Consider the following 21,391-nt stretch of genomic DNA (forward strand, 5'->3'; position numbering starts at 1 on the left):
ATCCTTGAAAGACTCTGTCTTTGGAGGTTCTCCCTCTACTTGTTCCTAATGTTTGGTCATCCCAACCCTGACACCCAGGCTCTCTCAGGGAGAGCTTTTACAGACTTAACCTTGGCTCCTCAGGTTGTACTTTTTGTCTCTCTGCCTTGGCCCTAATCCATACTTGCAGTCATAGCTCCTGCCATATCCCTTTCTCCTTACCCTGCTCCCTGCTTCAAGATTTCTGTGCTCCTGTCTAGTTGAGGTCTCACATTTATGCAATAAGTAAGAGGTATAAATGGGAAGAAACCTGAGTTCAAATATGACTCCGTTTCTGATTACCCATGAGACCTAAGATGGGTCACTTAACTTCTCATCCTCATTTTCCCCATCTGTAAACCGTGTTAATAATCATATTCGTAGCCACCTAAAATGATGTTGTGAGGAATAAGTGAGATGATGCATGGGAAGCATTCAGCACTGTGCCTAGCAAATAGTCAAGATAATAACAATAAATACATTGCTAACAATAATCTTATTAGCAGTGTGACCAAGAAAGCAAAAAGATTTAATGAAGGGCACCACTTCGAAATGTATGAGTCTGGGGGGACCATGGACAGATTCCCTTCTAGCAGGGTGCCTGGTAGGGGATGCCTTACCCACCAGGATTGGAATAGGTGGGTAACTAGGATACTTTGGGGCAGGGGGCCAAAGGCATCTGTACCACCAGCCTTGGGAAAGAATCTGGGAATCCTATTTTATTCCTTTACTAACCTCCTCTGCCTCCAGAAGGCATCTCTCATTTCCTTGGAATTCTGGGGAACTCTGATAACTTTATGCACCTCACTTATAGGATATCTTCCTTAGGGCCGCCTGGGTGGCCTAGTGGTTGGGCGCCTTCCTTTGGCTCAGGTCATGATCCTGGAGTCCTGGGATGGAGTCCCACATCAGGCTCCCTGCATGGAGTCTGCTTCTCTCTCTGCCTATGTCCCTGCCTCTCTGTGTCTCTCATGAATAAATAAATAAAATCTCTAAAAATATATATATCAGGGCAGCCTGTGTGGCTCAGCGGTTTAGCACCACTTTCAGCTGGGAGCATGATCCTGGAGGCCCAGGATCCAGTCCCGCGTCAGGCTCCCTGCATGGAGCCTGCTTCTCCTTCTGCCTGTGTCTCTACCTCTCTCTCTCTCTCTCTGTATATCTCATGAATAAATAAATAAAATCTTTAAAAATATATATATCTTCCTTAAATCATCAGAAGCTCTTTAAGGTAGACATCAGATCAACTCAACTAGAAACTCCTTGAGGACAGGCACGTCACCTTAACTTTTTTTTTTTTTACTATCTTATACACACCTCCACACACATGCAGTTAGCATGATGCCTTTGCCCTTGGTAGACTCTGAGTGTCCCTGAGTGTCAGGGCTGGGAGAGACCTGCAGCTCCTCTGCAACTCCCCACTTCCTGCTACCCCCACCTCCTGTTACCCCCAGTTCACACGTAACAGAGGAGGAAAGTGAAGTGAACCAGTCAGTAAGAGCAGGAGATGAGCAGGGGGCCAGATTCATCAGTGAGAAATCACAGGTGATTCACGGGGAAGGGCCTCAAAGTAGGGGCTTGCAGTGTCAGGAAGGGAGTTAGAAACCTGGAGAGATCCGGAGAGTAGGAGAGCAGGGGGATGGGGAGCACTGTGGGAAGACCTTGAAGGCTTGCTTTGCTTTGCAGCCTGAGGCCAGAATTCTGGGCAGAGATGTGGGTTCACTCAGCTACAATCATAGCATCACAAATCTGGGAAGAAGCTTAGAGCCTCTCAAACCAAGGAGATTTCTCAAATGTCAGTCAAAGGTAAGGATAAATCAGTGGGGTTTGCCCCCAACTGCTTTTTTTTTTTTTTTCATCTTAATTGTTATCTCTACTGAACACATACACGAAGACATTTGTCACGGTTGATTCCTGGGCTCTTCTAAAGGACTGCGTGGATATAGGAGGGAATTCATACATCTTGAGAACAAAGTAGGAGTGCAGGGCTGATTGCCGCTGGGGTCCAGCTCTAGGAGCAACCTGAGCAACCTGAGGGACCTACCTCACAGCTCGCAAACCGTCACTGCCCTGTAGGGAACAACTGTAGCCAAATAAGTCCCTCTTCCTGCCTGGAGAGTGGGGAGGAGGATCTGTGCTCCAGACTCTTCTTAGCTGTCACCTCCTGAGCCAGGCACAGTCATTAATGACAAGCCCTGATCTCCACCTGAGGCCTCCAGCCAGCCTCAAAACCCCAAACTCTTCGGGCAGATAGGTTCCCCTGCAACACAGTGCTTTAATTCCCCAGACCTAAGGAAATTCTCGGGACGGTAGCAGCTTTCAACCAAGCAGCTTGTTGGTCAAGCTGTTACAAAAACTCAGATAAGGATAATCAGTGGGCACAGCCCTATTACCCTCCACTGCTCCTTTTTTTTTTTTTTTTTTTGATTTTTCTTTCTTTATTTATGATAGTCACACAGAGAGAGAGAGAGGCAGAGACACAGGCAGAGGGAGAAGCAGGCTCCATGCACCGGGAGCCCGACATGGGATTCGATCCCGGGTCTCCAGGATCGCGCCCTGGGCCAAAGGCAGGCGCCAAACCGCTGCGCCACCCAGGGATCCCCTCCACTGCTCCTTAAAACAATAAAGGCCTCTCTCAGTCTTCCCGCCCCATTTATTTTTTCCACAGAAATGCAACTCCATTATCAAGCACCAAACATTCAGAAGACCCAATTTATTTTATTTTTTAAAAGATTTTAGGGCGGGGGGGTTGGGGTGACTGGGTGACAGGCACTGAGGGGGTCACTTGATGGGATGAGCACTGGGTGATATGCTATATGTTGGCAAATTGAACTCCAATTAAAAAAAAAAAAAAAAGACTTTAGGGCAGCCCAGGTGGCTCAGCAGTTTAGCGCCGCCTTCAGCCCAGGGCGTGATCCTGGAGACCGGGAATTGAGTCCCTCGTTGGGCTCCCTGTGTGGAGCCTGCTTCTCCCTCTGCCTGTGTCTCTGCCTCAAACACAAAGAGAGAGAGGCAGAGACACAGGCAGAGGGAGAAGCAGGCTCCCTATGGGGAGCCCAACATGGGACTTGATCCCAGGACTCTGGGATCACGCCCTGAACCAAAGGCAGATGCTCAACCACTAAGCCACCCAGCTGCTCTAAGAAGGACCTAATTTTGAATGGAAGTGAGGCAGACCAAGTTCTCTGCGAGGTGGAAGAGGGGCTGCTGTCGTCTGGCCCACAAGGACACCTGGCAGGACACTCCAGGTCCTTACCTGTGGAACATCTTAAGAGTTCATGGCCTGCTGTGCAGACATCCAGCTCAGCTGCTGTCTGAGGAAGACAGGATTTCTATCTCCGAGAGACAGTGAGCCCAGGTGATCCTAGCTAGTGCCCTGGGACTCTGGGCTTGTAAGAAAGGAAGAGTGCTTCAAGGAGGCCTGAAAGTCCTGTCCAACCCTCTGTAGCTGCCATCTGAGGATAAACAGGAATTAGTGTGGCTGGAATAGACAACAGCACTCCTGTGGACTTGTGGGTTCCTACAACTCCCCTGACCACCCCCTTCCTTCTCTGTCCTCAAAACCCAGCTTTGGGGGAATGCCTGCGTGGCTCCATGGTTGAGTGTTTGCCTTTGGCTCAGGACATGATCCCCTGGGATAGAGTCCTGCATCAAGCTCCCCACAAGAAGCCTGCATCTCCCTCTGCCGGTGTCTCTGCTTCTTTCTCTATGTCTCTTATGAATAAATAAATAAATAAAATAAAAAATAAAAAGAACCACTGGGGGGGGCCTCTGCCTCGAGGCCCTGCATGTCATAACTACAATGATAAAACTGCTCATGGGGCAATAGGCAAATCTTTTTGACCCTTCTACTTTCTTTCACCTAGAACCATTTTCCTAGTCTGTTTCTTTGGGTTAATTTCTGGGACGCCTGAGTGGCTCAGCAGTTGAGCATCTGCCTTCAGATCAGGGCGTGATTCTGGAGCCCTGGGATCGAGTCCCACATGGGGCTCCCTGCATGGAGCTTTCTTTTTCCTCTGCCTGTGACTCTGCCTCTCTGTGTCTCTCATGAATAAATAAATAAAATCTTAAAAAAAACTCTAAGTACAAGACAGACACTTTGTTATTTGTGAATAGTTCATATTAAGTTTAGTGAATGATGAGAGACTAGTGGGATGAGTTAGTATAGCATCTCTGAGAAGCAGTTGCCCAGACAGGATTTGCATGAAATGTATTAGGGGAAATGCCTGAGACAGGAAATGACAGAGTTGTGACCCAAGTGAAGGAAGGAGAGGAAGACAGGGTGGGTGGAAGCATCTGGACTGCTGTATGTTTCTGAGGAAGTTCAGTAAGACTGTTGAGGAATCCTGGAGCCAAGACCCCTCCAAGCAGGCTTTGCCTCTATATCCTTGATGCAGGAATATTAAGTCATGGCTTGGCAGCCTGTGGGCAGCATGGCCTCTGTCTGAATGCTGTGAAGGACTTCAGAGTGACACAGCTGGGCCCCTGGGTCCACCAGCTGTATGAGATCTGAGGGATGTATGATCATGGCCGTGCATGTACATTCAATACATATGTCAGAGATGTTTTTATGTCTGTACTTGGTGACTACTTACTGACTGAGGAAAGTTATCAAAGGTACCTGTCAGCCAACAGCAAGGTGGTCAACCAGGTTTCCAATATGCCTGCTAAGGATTTTGCTAGGGGTAGAGCAGGGGAGCTGGTGGCTGTCATATTTCTGACAGCAGTGGAGGAAATGCCTATCTCCTGGAGGTGATAGCAGGAGTCAGCTCAGGGTTGTCTGGCCTAAGAAATGTGGACAAGAAAGAGCAACAATCAGAAACTCACATGAGTTTTTTAAGTAGTTAAACATGGTGTTACCCTGTGAAGCAGTGATTTCATTCCTAGGTGTATATTCAAGAGAAATAAATGCAAACATTCACACAAAAACCCATACACAAATGTTTATAAAAGCATTATTCACAAAAGCCCAAACGACAACCTAAGTGTCCATCAGCTGATGAATGGATATACGACATGCAATACATCCATGCCGTGGAATATTCAGCCATAAAAAGGAATGAAGCATTGATGTGTGCTGCCTGTATGAACCTTGAAAATAGTATGCTAAGTGAAAGAAGTCAGGCACAAAAGGTAACATAATATGTGATTCCATTGCTATGAAATGTCCAGAAGAGATAAGCGATAGAGATTGAAAGTAGATTTGTGCTTGCCTAGAGCTGGGAGATGGGGGGGCCACATAGAGTTTCCTGTGAGGTGATGAAATGTTCTAAAATTGGCTGTGGTGATGGTTACACATATCCATGAAGTGAACTAAAAACATTAAATTGTGCAATTTAAATGAGTGAAGTAGATGGTATGTGAATTATATGTCAATAAAGCTGCTTTAAAAAATCCATGAGAGGGACGCCTGGGTGGCTCAGTGGTTGAGCATCTGCCTTTGGCTCAGGTTGTGATCCCAGGGTTCTGAGATCCAGTCCTGAATCAGACTCCCTGCAGGAGGCCTGCTTCTCCCTCTGCCTCTCTCTGTGTCTCTCATGAATAAATAAAATCTTTTATAAAAACAAAAAGAAACAAAAAACTTGGAGGTCTGTCTGGCCTTAGGACCCAAACCCTGTCTTTAGGTGCCTCACGTCTCCTTCCAGACAAATGGCAGGGAGTCAGGCGCCTAGGCCCCATCTGTGACTTCTTAGGTGACCCTAGGCCAGGGCCTTCCCGGCTGTGCAACCGGTTTTTCTCCCTGATCCCTGTCTGGGGAACACCCAGCCCCAGGACTTTGGAGGGAGGTGATGGATGCCCAACCTTCCTGCCACAGCCTGGACCAGGCAGAAGCCTCACCCCAGACAGCCTCTAAATCCTCTGGAGATCTATCGCCTTGAGCAAACATGGTCCACTGTTAAAGTGAAATGCCCTTGGGAGGGCGAATGGTTTGAGTTAGACGTCACTTGAGGAAAAAAAGTTCCTATTTTCCAAAGATTGTCCTGCAGTGACAGTTTATTTTTCTTTTACTGAACAATGAGTTTGCCTCAGTGACTACACTTCAGTAAGCCAGCCCATCAGCAACAGCCATGCTCTGCATCACCAACCAGTCCCTAAACTCTGCCTCCTGGAAGTAGGTCCATCATGGACCTTCATACCTCCCAGGACCTTATAGAAGATCCTTGCTCCCCCTCAGGGAGATCGCACCCTACAGGCATTGCTCTGCTCTCTGTAAGTAATAGATTCAGCTTTTTGTTTCAAATATTGGGAGGTGGGATCCCTGGGTGGCGCAGCGGTTTAGTGCCTGCCTTTGGACCAGGGCGCGATCCTGGAGACCCAGGATCGAATCCCACGTCAGGCTCCCGGCATGGAGCCTGCTTCTCCCTCTGCCTGTGTCTCTGCCTCTCTCTCTCTCTCTCTCTCTGTGTGACTATCATAAATTAAAAAAAAAAAAAAATATTGGGAGGTGGTCTCTTCCATAGACACACTCATGTTCTGGAAAATCCCCTTCCTGGGAGTAATTTATCCTCACTTCTAGGGCCATTGCTCCAGTGTTGATGGTGAATTAGAAAAAGGCAAACTCTTCTAGACAAAACCCAGTGAAGACTGGATTGCAAATCCATCAGCTGGGAAATTAGGCAGTGCGCAGCTTGCACAACTGCATACAGTAACCCTGCTCAGCCCTCATAACTGGTCAGCCACTAAGGGCTGACCATCCTATCTCCTAAATACATTTTCCAATCTGTCACCTCCTCTTTACCCCACTGCTACAGCCTTAGTGTCAGACCTCATCGTTTCTTGTCTGAACTGGTGCAGTAGTCTCTAATCAGCATCTATTGACTCCAGACTCCAGTCTTGCCTGACTCTGGAGCACACATCTCATGCTCCTGCTGGCCCCTGTGCCTTTACAGTTGCTGTTCCCTTGGCACCTGTACCTCCACCATCACCTTTCTGGTCAACTCAGACTCATCCTACAGGATTTAGCTCCAACATCACTGCAATGGACTGTTTATGTCCCTCCTCCCCAAATGCCACCCCTCAGTGTGATGGGATTGCAAGGGGGAGCATCTGGGAGGTGATTAGATCCTGAGGACAGAGCCTTCATGAATGGGATTGGTGTCCTTAGGAAAGAGACCCCACAGAACTCCCTGGCACCTTGGGCCCTGTAAGGACACAGCAAAAAGACCGCAGTCTATGACTCAGGAAGTGACCTCACCCAACACCGAATGCAGGCAGCTGAATCTTGATCTTGGGCTTCGCAGCCCAAACAGACCAAGACAGTCCCCTTACCCCAAAATTGTCTCTGACTCACCTCCTAGGGCCAACCGCTCCCTGCCAGGCTGGGGCCTCCCACAGCCCTGGGCATAGCTGGATGATAGCACTGCCCATCACCCGGCTGCCTTTGCTGCTTCTCCAACCAACCTGTGAGCACTGCATGGAGAACGAGGCTACTCTCATCTCTTTGTAACCAGTCATTGTGGAGGACAGAACCGGGGGACAAGCCAAGTTACAATTCCAAATCCACCCCTTAGCGCTGCTGAGAACTTCAGCAAGTTACGTGACTTTTCCCAGTTGTGTTTTTCCCGTCTGTAAAATGTGGATAAATAGCACCTACTAGGCCCCTTCCAGGAGTAGGAGGGTGGGGATGGAGGCCTCCCAGGTCTGGGTTTTCAGTTAAGGTAGAGGGAGAAGACAGTGGCTATCTCCACAAGTCCAGAATGGAGCGTAATTACCTCCAGGGACTCATCAATGTTAACCTAGCCTGGGCTTCTGGACAGTCACAGAACTGGATTCCTTAACAATCAAAGAGTAACAATACAGCTTCAAAAAAAAAAAAAATAGCACCTGCTTCACAACGTTGTTGTGAGGATGTGGCAGGAGGGTGCAGGTGAGGCACCCAGCACAGCGCCTGGCTCTGTGAGCACTCATCAGTGGTGGGTAACGGGAGAGTCCCTGACACAGAGACATTCGCTAAATGTGACCTTCCTCTCCTCTTCTCCACCACAGTGCCCGACACACTCAGCAGTAATGTTGGTCAGATGAATAAATGAGGACCAATACTTTAAAGTACAAGCCCCTTAATTTGTTTTCCCAGATTGCAATGTGTAAAAAACTCCTTATTAAAATCCAGACTTTTGGGATCCCTGGGTGGCTCAGCGGTTTAGCGCCTGCCTTCAGCCCAGAGCATGATCCTGGAGTCCCTTGATCCAGTCCCGCGTCAGGCTCACTGCGTGGAGCCTGCTTCTCCCTCTGCCTGTGTATCTGCCTCTCTCTCTCTGTGTCTCTCATGAATAAATAAATAAAATCTTTAAATAAAAATAAATAATAAAATAAAACGCGGACTCTTTATTTTGACCCTCAGGCCCTTCAGGATCTACTCCCAATCTGCTTGGCCAGTTTCATTTTGCAAAGTCACCTCTTCATCAAAGATAGCTCTCTGACAGCCACTCTGGGCAGGGGTGTCTTGTTGGATCCCCGAAGCTTTACCCGAACCTCTCTTGTGCCTCCAGCTGAGCTCTGCTTATGTCATGTATTCATTTGCTAAATAGAAGTATTGCACACCTACTATATGTAGACACTGAGGAAGGCTCTGATGGCACAAGAGCAGACCAGACTCCGTCCCTGTCCTCAGGGGGTCCAACAGTCAAGGACGAAGCAAGGAGGGGCATCTAGGTGGCTCAGTTAAGTGTCTGCCTTTGGCTCAGGTCATGACCTCAGGGTCCTGGGATTGAGCCCCACATCAGGCTTCCTGCTCAGTGGGGAGTCTGCTTCTCCCTCTCCCTCTGCTCCTCACCCCCACTCGTGCTCTCTCTCTCTCTCTCTCTCTCAAATAAATAAAATCTTAAAAAAAAAAAAATGAAGGCGGCAGGGAAGCAAAATGCAGTTTTAAGAATTGAGCTTCAGTGAACATTCAAGTTCCAAGGTCCTGGAAAGAATTAGATACATGTTTGATTTACAAATGAGAAGACTGAAAGATTTTGTGCTTGTCTCAGCATCAGTAACCTGTAGGTTTCTTTCTTTCTTTTTTTTTTTAAAGATTTATTTATATTTATTTATTTTTAGAGAGAGCACTCCGGGACACACACACCTGCATGCGCAAGCAAGGGGGTGGGTGGGTGGGTGGGACAGGAGCAGAGCGAGAGGGGAAAAAGTCCCAAGCAGACTCCCCACAGATCTCGGAGCCTGACCTGAGACTATTCCATGACCCTGAGACCATGACCCAAGAGGAAACCAGGAATCAGATTGTCAAGCATCTGAGCCATCCAGGTACCCCTTAACCTGTAGGCTTCTTAAGAGCAGAATGAGAGCCTTCAAGCGTCTTTATATACTTCTATATACTTACTTAGCACAGTGTCTTACATATAATTAGTGCTCAAAAAATAACTTTTGCATATGTAATTGAGTTAAGTTGATCAGAACCAATCCTCTCAACACCTAACTGAGATTCCAAGGCTGCTCATTGCCTACCTGATATCAGTTCTTTCCTTCTACCTTAGCAACAGAATTCCCACTGTAGGGGAAGGGGTGGGCTGCAATGTTTCCAACTGAGAGGATATAGTTCTCGGCCCCTCTACAGTTAAGTTTGGCCAAATTGCTAAATTCTAGCTAATCAGATGTGAGCAGAACTGGCTTAAAGAGAGCTGACTTGCCTGGGAACGCCCCTCTTGGCTCTTCCCTGCTTCCATCTTACTGAGACTGAGCCTCAGCCTGGACTGTGAATGTGATGGTTGGAACTCCTGCAGCCCATCTTGGAGTATGAGGTGACCCAAAGATGGAAGTCACACACTATGGAGGGTGGAGCAGAAAAAGAGAGAAAGCCTCAGACCCTGAGGACTGTATGGAGCCACTGTATTAGCCTGGATTTGCCCGCCTACCTCCTAATTTGCTGAACAGGAAGAATTAATCCTGTGTGTTTAAGCCACTATCTTGAGGTCTTTGTTATAGCAGCTGCACACAATTCATTCCTGATAGAGGCCCTGACAAGAATGGGGGGTGGAAGTAATAGGTGGGTAAATGCCTTATTTCGGAGTAAGAATGAATTTGGGGGCATGGGGATGCAAGGTTAGAGTGGTGATCACATGGTCTTTGCGCACCCAAACCCCCTTCTGCCTGTCATGTACACCTACCATTAGGTGGTAAACAAAGGTGGACTCCAATTTGGGGGCAGTCCCCTCTTTGAGTAAGACCATATCTGCTATGCCCAGATTTCAGTCCTCTTCACAGTTTGGGGTCCTCTCTAGTACACCAGGCCATTCGCTCATCCCCTCAGACTTAGTCTAGGAAGCAAGCTCTTCTTCAAAGCTCTTCTTTGGCCAAATGCCCCAGAAGCTGAGGGACATGAAGCCTTCTGTGACAGTGACATGCCAGGCATGGGGCTAAACCTTCTGTGGGCATGATCTTATTTTAACCTCAGGATGGCAGCCCCATTTTCAGGTGAGAAACTCTGGCTTGCAGAATTCAGCCATCTTCCCCCAGTCATACCTGGGATGTGGCTCCAAAGACAGTCTTGCCTATGTCTGTAGCCTGGGCTTTCACACAGCTCCAGCAGTTAGGACAATGCTCGAAGCAGCTGCGACTCCACCACCTGGGTCATGATAGGTTGCCGGGGATGACAAAACCCTCCTCCCTCTCCCAGAACTTGAGCCCTACGTTAAACAACCAAAACATCTGCTTCCTCTTGGTTTGGGGGAAGAGGCAAAGCCTCAACTTCCCTTTCCTCCTGCCCAGTGTCATAACACATAACAGCCCCATCGATGTAAAAATGCCCTTTCCGTTGGCCTTGGGCTCAGTGCTTTGGGGGCAGCAGCCCTGTTCCCTCCACACGAGCTTCAGAATTTTGAGAGCAGTGGTTGCAGAGGGAGCTCCTAGGCTAAGGGTCAGATCTCTTGACTTGTGCCCATCGACCACCAGTGTGACCTTGGGAATGTCACTGAAGCCCTGGGAATCACCTTCCCACATTTGTGAAATGAGGACACTGCTCTGTCCTCCTCAGTTAGATAATAGGTTAGAAAGTGTTTTGGAACTCAAGAAGAGTTTTTTTTTTTCTTTAAAAATTTTATTTAGGGATCCCTGGGTGGCGCAGCGGTTTGGCGCCTGCCTTTGGCCCAGGGCGTGATCCTGGAGACCCGGGATCGAATCCCGCATCGGGCTCCCGGTGCATGGAGCCTGCTTCTCCCTCTGCCTGTGTCTCTGCCTCTCTCTCTCTGTGACTATCATGAATAAATAAAATCTTTAAAAAAAAAAAAATTTTTATTTAAAAAAAAAATAAAAAAAATTTTATTTATTTATTCATAGACACAGAGAGAGAGAGAGGCAGAGACACAGGCAGAGGGAGAAGCAGGCTCCATGAAGGGAACCCGATGTGGGACTCAATCCCGGTCTCCAGGATCACACCCCAGGCTGCAGGCGGTGGCAAACCGCTGCGCCACTGGGGCTGCCCAAGAAGAGCTTTTTGAATAATAATAATTAGCTCATGTTTATTGCCTTCTCACTATGTGCCAGGCAGTGCACTAAGCACTTTACAAGTATTATCTTATTTAGTTCTCATGTACCCTATGGGTAAGCATTCTTAGTCCCATTTTACAGCTGAGGATAACAGACCTACAGAGTGAGGTGACTTGCTCAAGGTCAGACAGCAAGTGATAGTAGTTGGAGTCTAACGCAGAAGGTCCTACAAATGTGAAATTAATTGAGTAGAAAAAGAGACCCTGAGGTCTACAGGACCAATCCTACAAATGTGAAATTAATTGGCCATAAATTGTATGGATTAGGGATCCCTGGGTGGCGCAGCGGTTTGGCGCCTGCCTTTGGCCCAGGGCGCGATCCTGGAGACCCAGGATCGAATCCCACGTCGGGCTCCTGGTGCATGGAGCCTGCTTCTCCCTCTGCCTGTGTCTCTGCCTCTCTCTCTCTCTCTCTCTCTCTCTCTGTGACTATCATAAATAAATAAAAATTTTAAAAAATTGTATGGATTATCATAGAGAAAGCTAATTCTTCTGAATAGAAGATGTTGCTGGAATTCGGGGACAGCAAAGTTGCTCCCTAGTTGTGCAGAGTGGGAGAAAGTATGCTCAAGTCATTTGGATGCCTCGAGTCCTCCTGACACCATCTTCTGAAGGAGGCTCGGAGCACATGCTTCCAGATGGAAGGCCAGCCCACTTCCAGACAGGTGGTTCATCCAGAGGCTGTACCCAGTTATGATTTAGCAGACTCGGTTTGCAGGCCAGCAGGTGTCTGCTGTCCAGGCAAAGGATGGGAAGGCTGCCACTAGCCTGGCCCTCTTCATCTCCCCATCTGATTTGCAAAATCCCAGCCACTGGATGATACTGCGGCCTCTAAGGTTTCAGCTTTAACTGGCTGCTTGCAGAGCCCCCTCTGGTGGCAGAAGTTCACCCGCACACCCTTCACAGGGTACTGCTAACATTTTTGGAGTTGTACATATTTTGATACACACACTTTCATATTGAATCCTCACAGTAGCTCAGTGGGTTCAGTATTATCATCACCGCTTTACAAACTATGAAACGGACACTCGGAGAGGTTAAATCCCTGCCCAGTGTCATACGGGAAAGCAGTCCAGACTCTAACCAATATTTTCTATGTCTTCTCTCAGTGAATGTTCCCACATCTAGACCTCAGGTCATGAGCACCAGGTTGCTTACAACAGTTTCCAAACTCGGCTTCCTCTTCCTCCTCAGGCCACCCGTTCCCTTTTCTCAGCCTTACTGCCCAGATCGCAGCCTGTGTCCCAGAAGTGGGCTCTGTCAGAAGTGGTGCATTGACTCTCAGGGCTGGGGGTACAGGGTCCAGAGTCCGCACTGAGTTATCTTCCCTACAATGACACTTCCTCACACTAACAATCTTTGTGCTCTCTCTGCTCTGCATGTCAGGGACACTTTCTATTTTTAGTAAACCAATGTAATATATAACATATATTATACATGTATAAATATATATGTGTGTATATATAATAACATATACAAAAGGCAAAGGGGCACACAAATTATAAGTGCATAGCTAATGAATTATCACACAGTGAAGACATCCACGTAAATTCACTTCTGATAAAAAAAATTAAGAATATTACCACACACACACACAAAAAGAATATGACCACACCCCTTGTGCCCACTCTCAGTTACTACCACCATGGCAACTGCTATCCTGACTTCTAATACTGTATGTAGAGTAGCAAAGCCTGGTTGCAAACTTCTAAGTGGGATCATGCAAAATGTTATTTTTTTGTGTCTGGGGTCTTTTGCTCAACTTAGATCATACATGCTATTGCATGTAGCAGTAGTTTGCTTGTTCTCTAACTGTATAGTTGAATATTATTTCATTATATCAGTATTGTATAATCTATCCATTCTGTTGGTGATGAACATTTAGGTCATTTCCAGTATTTGGCTATTATGAACACTATCATATATGTCTTTTATGCATATAAGGATAGACCTCTGTTGAGCATACATTCAGAAGTGAATCTCTGGATTATAGAGAAGGCATATATTAAGTTTTACTAGATGCTACCACACAAAAGTGGGTTTATCAGTCGATATTCCCTCCAGTTGCATGTGTGGCCAGTGGCTCCACATCCTCACCAACACTTAGTATTGCTAGTCTTTCTAATTTTAGTGATTCTGGTGGGTGTATAATAGCATTTCATTATGATTTTAATTTGCATTTCTGTTAATCTGTTGATTAATGAGATTGAGCATCTTTCCATATGTTAATTGGCCATTTGGATATCCACTTTGGTGAAGTGCCTGTTCATGTCTCTTGCCCATTCTTATTAGATTGTCTACCTCATTCTTTTTTTTTAAGATTTTATTTATTTATTCATGAGAGACACAGAGAGAGTGAGAGGCAGAGACACAGGCAGAGGGAGAAGCAGGCTCCATGCAGGGAGCCCGACGTGGGACTCGATCCCAGGTCTCCAGGATCACGCCCTAGGCTGAAGGTGGCACTAAACCACTGAGCCACCAGGGCTGCCCTGTCTACCTCATTCTTATTAATTTGTAGGATTTCTTTCTATATTCCACCATACTTGTCTGTTAGTTTTATGTATTGCAAATATCTCCTCTCACTCTGGCTTGCCTCTTAGTACTCCCTATGGTGTCTTTTCGTGAGCAGAATTTCTTTTTTTTAAGACTATTTATTCATAAGACACACACAGAGAGAGGCAGAGACACAGGCAGAGGGAGAAGCAGGCTCCATGCAGGGAGCCCGATGTGGGACTCAATCCCGGGTCTCCAGGATTACGCCCTGAGCCAAAGGGAGGTGCTCAACCCCTGAGCCACCCATGCATCCCTGTGAGCAGAATTTCTTACATTTAATGTATTCCAGTTTATCAATCTTTTCCTTTATGGTTACTTCTTTCCGTGTTTCACTGAATAAACTACTATGCTGTGGAAACTTGTGCAAATTACTTCATCTTTCTGGACTTGACAAAACAAATTGGTTCAGATATGCTAATGAAAAGTTGGCTTACAGACGAAACTTGTTTTTAAAAGGAGAAGACCTGGGGCCTCTGGGTGGCTCAGTTGGTTAAGCGTCCAACTCTTGATTTTGGCTCAGATCATGATTTCAGGGTTGTGAGATCAAGCCCTGTGTTAGGCTCTGCACTGGGTATGTAGCCTGCTTAAGATTCTCTCTCTTCGTTTCCCTCTGTCCCTTCTCCCTTCTATAAAAAAAAGTAAATAAAAAAATAAAAGGAGAAGACCTAACAAAAGGTTGCTAACTCCTTATTTTGGCAAATAATAGTGGGGTTCTCTTTTTTGGGGGGTGGAATCTTCCATTTAGTCTCACTGTTGCTTTGTAAAAGAAAGGGTATTTGAATACCAACATCACTAGACTGTGGTTGTTTTACACAGAGCAGTAAAAGTATTGACCCTGACTGAGTGTCACCTGTGGTCTGGATGACCCCTCCGGTGCCTACTTCTAGCACCAACATTACAGTTTCATGAATTTCATCTCAGCCTTCCCTTCACTCCCCATCTCTAGCTTTTTGGTTCTTGGACCAAAATTCACTTTTTGGTATTTTTTAAAAAAATATTTTATCAAAAAAATATTTTATCTATTCATGAGACACACACACACACACACAGAGAGACATAGGCAGAGACATAGGCAGAGGGAGAAGCAGGCTCCATGCAGGGAGCCCAATGCAGGACTTGATCCTGGGACTCGAGGATCACACCCTGGGCCAACGGCAGTTGCCCAACTGCTGAGTTATCCAGGCGTCCCACTTTTTGGTACTTCTTAACTCCCTCAGAAATGTATGTTTTGAGCTTTGTGTTTCTATCTGTGGAGTAAAGGGTATCTCAGTTTGTCTAAGTAAAGACTAATTACAGTTATTGGTATTTACATTTATCCTTGAATTCCTATAATTTGTGCCCCTGTTTTAGTCTTCTTTCCTCCACAACACACATATACTCATTGATTCAACAGTAATTTGTTGAGTGCCTACAGTACCTGCCAGGTACTCTTCCAAGTCTTGGGAAGGGAAATCACAAAGGCAACATCCCTGTCTTCATGGAATGTATATGGTGGATCTATGTTTTTCACAAGCTTCACAGAGATCAACCAGTTGTGAGAAACATCTGTGCGAAAGGATATTTAAGAATAAAAGGTATCTTTAGTCTGTTCAGCCTGCTATACCAAAATAACATAGGCTTGGTAGTTTATAAACAACAGAAATTTATTTCTTAAAGTTCTGGAGGCTGGAAGTCCAAGATCAGGGTGCCAGCATGGTTTGGGTGAGGGCCCACTTCTTGGTTTATAGCTAGCTCTTTCTTGGGGTGTCATCACATGATGGAAGGGACTAGGGATCTCTCAAATTGTTTTTATAAGACACCAGTTCCTTAGATGATGGTTTCACCCTCGTGACTTAAATATTTACCAAAGGCCCCATCTCCTAACACCATCATATTTGGGACTTAGGATTTCAACATAGGGAGTTTTCAGGGATAAAACATTCAGACCATAGCAAGGGGAAAAATTCACACATCAAGTGAAAGAAGCAGTATACAAAAAAGGGTTTTTTAGTATGCAAAAATTTTGTTGACTTCTAGTTCATTTGGAAATTTGACTTACTGTAGTGTCTTTTTCAGTGGGAGCTAAAAAAATGTTAAACAAATATGTTAAACCCTAATCGGCCAAGACTCACCAGGGGGAATACTGGTCTGGCTCAGTCAGTAGAGCATGCGACTCTTAATCTCAGGGTTGTGAGTTCAAATCCCATGTTGGGTGTGGAGCCTACTAAACAAAACAACTCACCAGGATCTACCCATAGTTTGACAAATCAAGTTTGTTGATTTGAAGTGGAGGAGGAAATTCCAGAGGAATCTTGGAATGCTGCACCCCAAAACAAGGGAGGGAGATATCTTTTTAAAGTTTGGGTTCCTAAATACATAAATAAATAAAGTTTGGGTTCCAGCTAAACAATTTTGGGGAGGGTCGAAGGGGAGTGGAGATCAAATCAGTATGACTGCTGGTTCTGATGTGGGATTAGAAGAGATTATCAAGAAGGACTGAGTGCTGCCATGGGGGAGGGTGGTTTACCAACTGGGTGCCCCCAGTACTAAATGAAAATAAGTAGGGACACCTGGGTGGCTCAGCGGTTGAGTGTCTGCATTTGGCTCAGGGCATGATCCCGGTGTCCTGGGATCAAGTCCTGCATTGGGCTCCCTGTGGGTAGACTGCTTCTCCCTCTGTCTGTGTCTCTGCCTCTTTCTCTGTGTCTCTCATGAATAAATAAAATAAGAAAGAAAAGAAAAGAAAAGAAAAGAAAAGAAAAGAAAAGAAAAGAAAAGAAAAGAAAAGAAAGAAGGAAAGAAATAAGCAGGGGGCGCCTGGGTGGCACAGTCGGTTGAGCCTCTGCCTCTTGGTTTTGGCTCAGGTTGTGATCTCAGGGTCCTGAGATCGAGCTCCACGCTGGGCTCCACGCTCAGCATCAAGTCGGCTTGAGATGCTCGCTCTCTCCCTCTCCTTCTGCCCCTCCCACTCGCGGACGCACAGGCACTCTCTCTCGCTCAAATAAATAAATAAATCTGAAAAAATTTTATTTCAGATGAGTGGCTCAGTGGTTGAGCGACCGCCTCCGGCTCAGGGCGCGATCCTGGGGTCCTGGGATCCAGTCCCTCATGGGGCTCCCCGCAGGGAGCTTCCCTTTCGGCCTATGTCTCTGCCTCTCTATGTGTGTCTCATGAATAAATAAAATCTTAAAACAAAAAACAAAACAAAACAAAGAAAAAGAAAAGAAAAGCAGCAGAGTTTAGAGCATCATGGGCTGCTTTTTTCTCGTTTCAGGACAAACTCCTCGAGGTTTCACTCTTTCAAGTCTGACCAGGTTTTGACTCTTTCAAATAAATTTGTTTCCAAGCTTTACTTTCGAAATTAGATGTTAAAAATAATATAAATATAAATATACGTGTGACGTATAAAAGACGTTTTAACCTGCAAAGTAATTCTCGTTTTATAAGGCTAAGAACCCACAGCTGTGGCCAGGGGGGCACAAGCCCCAGCGACTCCCTAGCAACCGAGCTGCTCGGAAGCGCTCAAGGATCCGGAGCCTAGAGGAAACGCAAAACCGGATGTTGACTGTTTTGCCATAGAAACAGACGCGAATCCGGAAGTTACGTCAGAGAAAGAGGAAGTGAAGCCGTCGCGGGTCCACGTGGGTTCTGCGCGTGTTCCCAGGTTCCGGTGGCTGGTGCTGTGAGCTGAGTGGTGGCTTCTCGAGATGGGTCGCTCGGGAAAGTTGCCCTCGGGTGTCTCGGCCAAGTTGAAACGCTGGAAGAAAGGCCACAGTAGCGACAGCAACCCTGCCATCTGCCGCCACCGCCAGGCCGCTCGCAGCCGCTTCTTCAGCCGGCCCTCAGGTTAGCGGGGTCGAGACCGGCGAGCCGGCCGGGGTCTGGCGAGCTGGGCCTCTCTGGAGGCTCCGGGGCCCGGGCGTTGGACCTCTCTTCTCCTAGGACGTCGTAAAGACTCACCCTTCCCTTTTGACAGATGGGGAAATTGAGTCCACAGTAGGGAAATGAGTAGCTCTGGATGCCACGGCTGTCAGAGTTGGGACTTGGCTATAATCAACTTTGGGGGACTTTTTACAAGGCGTTTTCACCGGCATTTACTTCCCAAACCCCTGCGTGCAGCCCCCACGCCGGCCCCCTCCCGCACCTAATCCGTCGGGACACGGAAGCACACACTTTGACCCGGAGGGTGCCCTGTATGCGTTTGCTGAGTTCTAGGCTTATAGTGGGCTGATGAGGCAGGCCAGGTTCAGAATTCCGCCTCTCAGGTTGGGGGCCTGTACGTGACTAGTGTCTGTCCTACGGGTGGATCCTGGCCAAAAGGAAGTTGGGGTAGAAGCGAGGGCCTCACCTGTGCCTCCTGTTTTCAGGAAAAAGTGACCTGACAGTTGATGCGGTGAAGTTGCATAATGAGCTGCAGTCAGGGTCCTTGCGTCTGGGCAAAAGCCAAGCCCCGGAGACGGCCATGGAAGAAGAGGTGGCCCCCGCTCTCACGGAGAAGTCCAGCGGCACCTTCCTGAGCGGCCTCTCCGACTGCACAAATGTCACCTTCAGCAAAGTGCAACGCTTCTGGGAGTCCAACTCGGCTGCCCACAAGGAGGTAGGGGGAGGATCAAGAGGACTTGGGATAGTGAGGAGGAGCCAAACTCCGGCTTTCTGTTTTCTTCCAATGCTGGCTCACTGCTACCCTGGTCAGCTAGTATTTTTGGATGATGTGTCATCTCTCCTGCCACTTGTTTTCCTACTTGCTAGCTCTCCTAGGGCAGGTTCCACTTTCTGCTTTTTTTCTAATGACATCTCCCTTACTCACGTAAAAAAGCCTTCGGGTTACAAATACTTAACAAATATTTATCTCATTAAATGTAGATAATGCAGGACTTTTTACAAATAATATTTTCTTTTTTTAAAATATTTTATTTACTTATTCATGAGAGACACACAGAGAGATAGAGAGAGAGAGAGCGAGAGGCAGAGGCAGGGACACAGGCAGAGGGAGAAACAGGCTCCATGCAGGGAGCCCGACATGGAACTCGATCCCGGGTCTCCAGGATCAGGCCCTGGGCTGAAGGCTGCGCTAAACCGCTGAGCCACCAGGGCTGCCCAAAAAGAATATTTTCAAGAAACATTTGTTGAGTAAATTAGTGCTGAATAACAACAGATAGATGTTTTATCTAACAAGAACCAGATTTTATTTGTATTTTTTAGTTAATACTTCCTAATTATACAATTTATATTCATTGTTTACATGAAAAATGTCAAAATTATAAATGGTACCAAAGTGACATGAGTAGAATAAAATATGAAAGTTGGTCTCCCAACTTAACTCCTTTGTGGCAGTTACTGTTGATGGATCATCGTGTCTACCTAGCCCAGCACTGTCTAGCACATGGTGCAAGCCACATAAGGAATTGTGAAGTTTTGTAGCCATATTTTAAAAAAGTGAAAAGTAAATGAAATTAATCTTAATAATAAACTTACTATATCTTTTTTCTTTTTAATTTATTTATGATAGTCACCCAGAGAGAGAGAGGCAGAGACACAGGCAGAGGGAGAAGCAGTCTCCATGCAGGAAGCCCGAAGTGGGACTTGATCCTGGGTCTCCAGGATCACACCCTGGACCGAAGGAGGCTCTAAACCTCTGAGCCACCCAGACTACCCTAAACTTACTATATCTAAATATTGTTATTCCAACCTACAATCAATATAAAATGAGATTTTCAAAAATTTTTATTTATTTATGATAGTCACAGAGAGAGAGAGAGAGAGAGAGAGAGAGGCAGAGACATAGGCAGAGGGAGAAGCAGGCTCCATGCACCGGGAGCCCGATGTGGGATTCGATCCCGGGTCTCCAGGATCGCGCCCTGGGCCAAAGGCAGGCGCTAAACCGCTGCGCCACCCAGGGATCCCGCATCTAGGATTTTTTTTTAAGATTTTATTTATTTATTCATGACAGACAGAGAGAGAGGGAGAGACACAGGCAGAGGGAGAAGCAGGCTCCATGCACCGGGAGCCCGATGTGGGATTCAATCCCGGGTCTCCAGGAACGCGCCCTAGGCCAAAGGCAAGCGCTAAACCGCTGCGCCACCCAGGGATCCCTAAAATGAGATGATTTGCATTGTTTTTAATCATATTATGTCTTCAAAATCTGGAATGCGTGTTACCTTTACACCGCTATTTGGATGCTAACTCTTCTTTGAAAGTATTTGATTTGGTCATAAAATTTACAATTGCAAAAGTAGGTTCATATTTTCAAGTTGTTCTAAATCTGTGTTTCATAAAACTTATAGTCACAAAACTAGATTCATACATCTAAATTGTTTTTTATTTTATTTTATTATTTTTTTAAAAGATTTTATTTATTCATGAGAGACACAGAGAGAGAGAGAGGCAGAGACACAGGCGGAGAGAGAAGTAGGCTCCAGCAAGGAGCCCGATGGGGGACTCTATCCCAGGACCAGGATCACGACCTGAGCCAAAGGCAGGTCAACCACTGAGCCACCCAGGTGGTCCTGTAAATTGTTTTAAATCTATGTTTTCGAGGTGCCTGGTTGGCTCAGTCATTTAAGCATCCGACTCTTGATTTTGATTCAGGTCATGATCTCAGGGTAGTGGGATTGAGCCCCAAGTCCAGCTCTGCATTTGGTGGGGAGTCTGCTTGGGGTTTTCTCTCTCCTCCTCCCTCTGCTGCTCCCCACCACTCATGTGCACGTAAAAGATGCGTGCGCTCTCGCGCTCTCTCTCTCTCAAATAAATAAATCTTAAAAAACAAACAAACCTATGTTTTCCAATAACTAGATCAAGTATTCATTTAAAAAAAAAAAAAAAGATTTTGTTTAGGGGTGCTTGGGTGGCTCAGTGGGTTAAGCCTTTGCCTCAGGCTCAGGTCATGATCCTAGGTCCTGGGATCACATCTCACCTTAGGAGCTTGTTTCTCTCTCTGCCCCTTCTTCTTCCTCTGCTTGCTCACTGTCTCACTGTCTCTCTCTCTCTCAAATAAATAAATAAAATCTTTATTTTTACTTTCTTTTAACGATTCTATTTGAGAGAGAGCGTGTGTGCAAATGCACGCAGGTGAAGGGAGGGGAGGGGCAGGAGAGGGAGAAGTTTAACCAACTGAGCCACACAGATGCCCCTCAGGTATTCATTTTTAAATTTTTTTTTTCTTCATTTTTAAATTAAAAAAAATAATAAAAATAAAAAAATAAAATTTATAAATTAAAGATTCAGTTCTTCAGTCACACTAGCCATGTTCCAAGTGCTCATTAGCCTCTTAGGAACATTACTATTCTAGATTTTTTTGTTTAGCTTTACAGATAATATTTTATATGCAGTGTTCTGTACTTTTCCCCCACTGAACAGTA

General features: G+C 46.3%; 1 protein-coding gene across 3 annotated transcripts in view; it reads left to right on the forward strand.

The window, feature by feature from the left end:
* RRP12 (ribosomal RNA processing 12 homolog) overlaps positions 1 to 21,391 on the forward strand; it is a 48,214-nt gene that overhangs the window by 981 nt on the left and 25,842 nt on the right. The window contains exons 2-4 of one of the 3 annotated variants that reach the window (XM_077878135.1): positions 1,705 to 1,824; positions 17,481 to 17,879; positions 18,401 to 18,630. In XM_077878135.1, the coding sequence (XP_077734261.1) occupies positions 17,741 to 17,879; positions 18,401 to 18,630 (369 nt within the window). In that variant the 5' untranslated portion in view covers positions 1,705 to 1,824; positions 17,481 to 17,740. The remainder of the gene's footprint in view (positions 1 to 1,704; positions 1,825 to 17,480; positions 17,880 to 18,400; positions 18,631 to 21,391) is intronic. The other 2 variants (XM_077878136.1, XM_077878137.1) reach the window with 2 other exon arrangements.

The sequence above is a fragment of the Canis aureus genome, chromosome 29 (genome assembly GCF_053574225.1).
Source record: "Canis aureus isolate CA01 chromosome 29, VMU_Caureus_v.1.0, whole genome shotgun sequence".
Classification (NCBI taxonomy): Eukaryota; Metazoa; Chordata; class Mammalia; order Carnivora; family Canidae; genus Canis; species Canis aureus.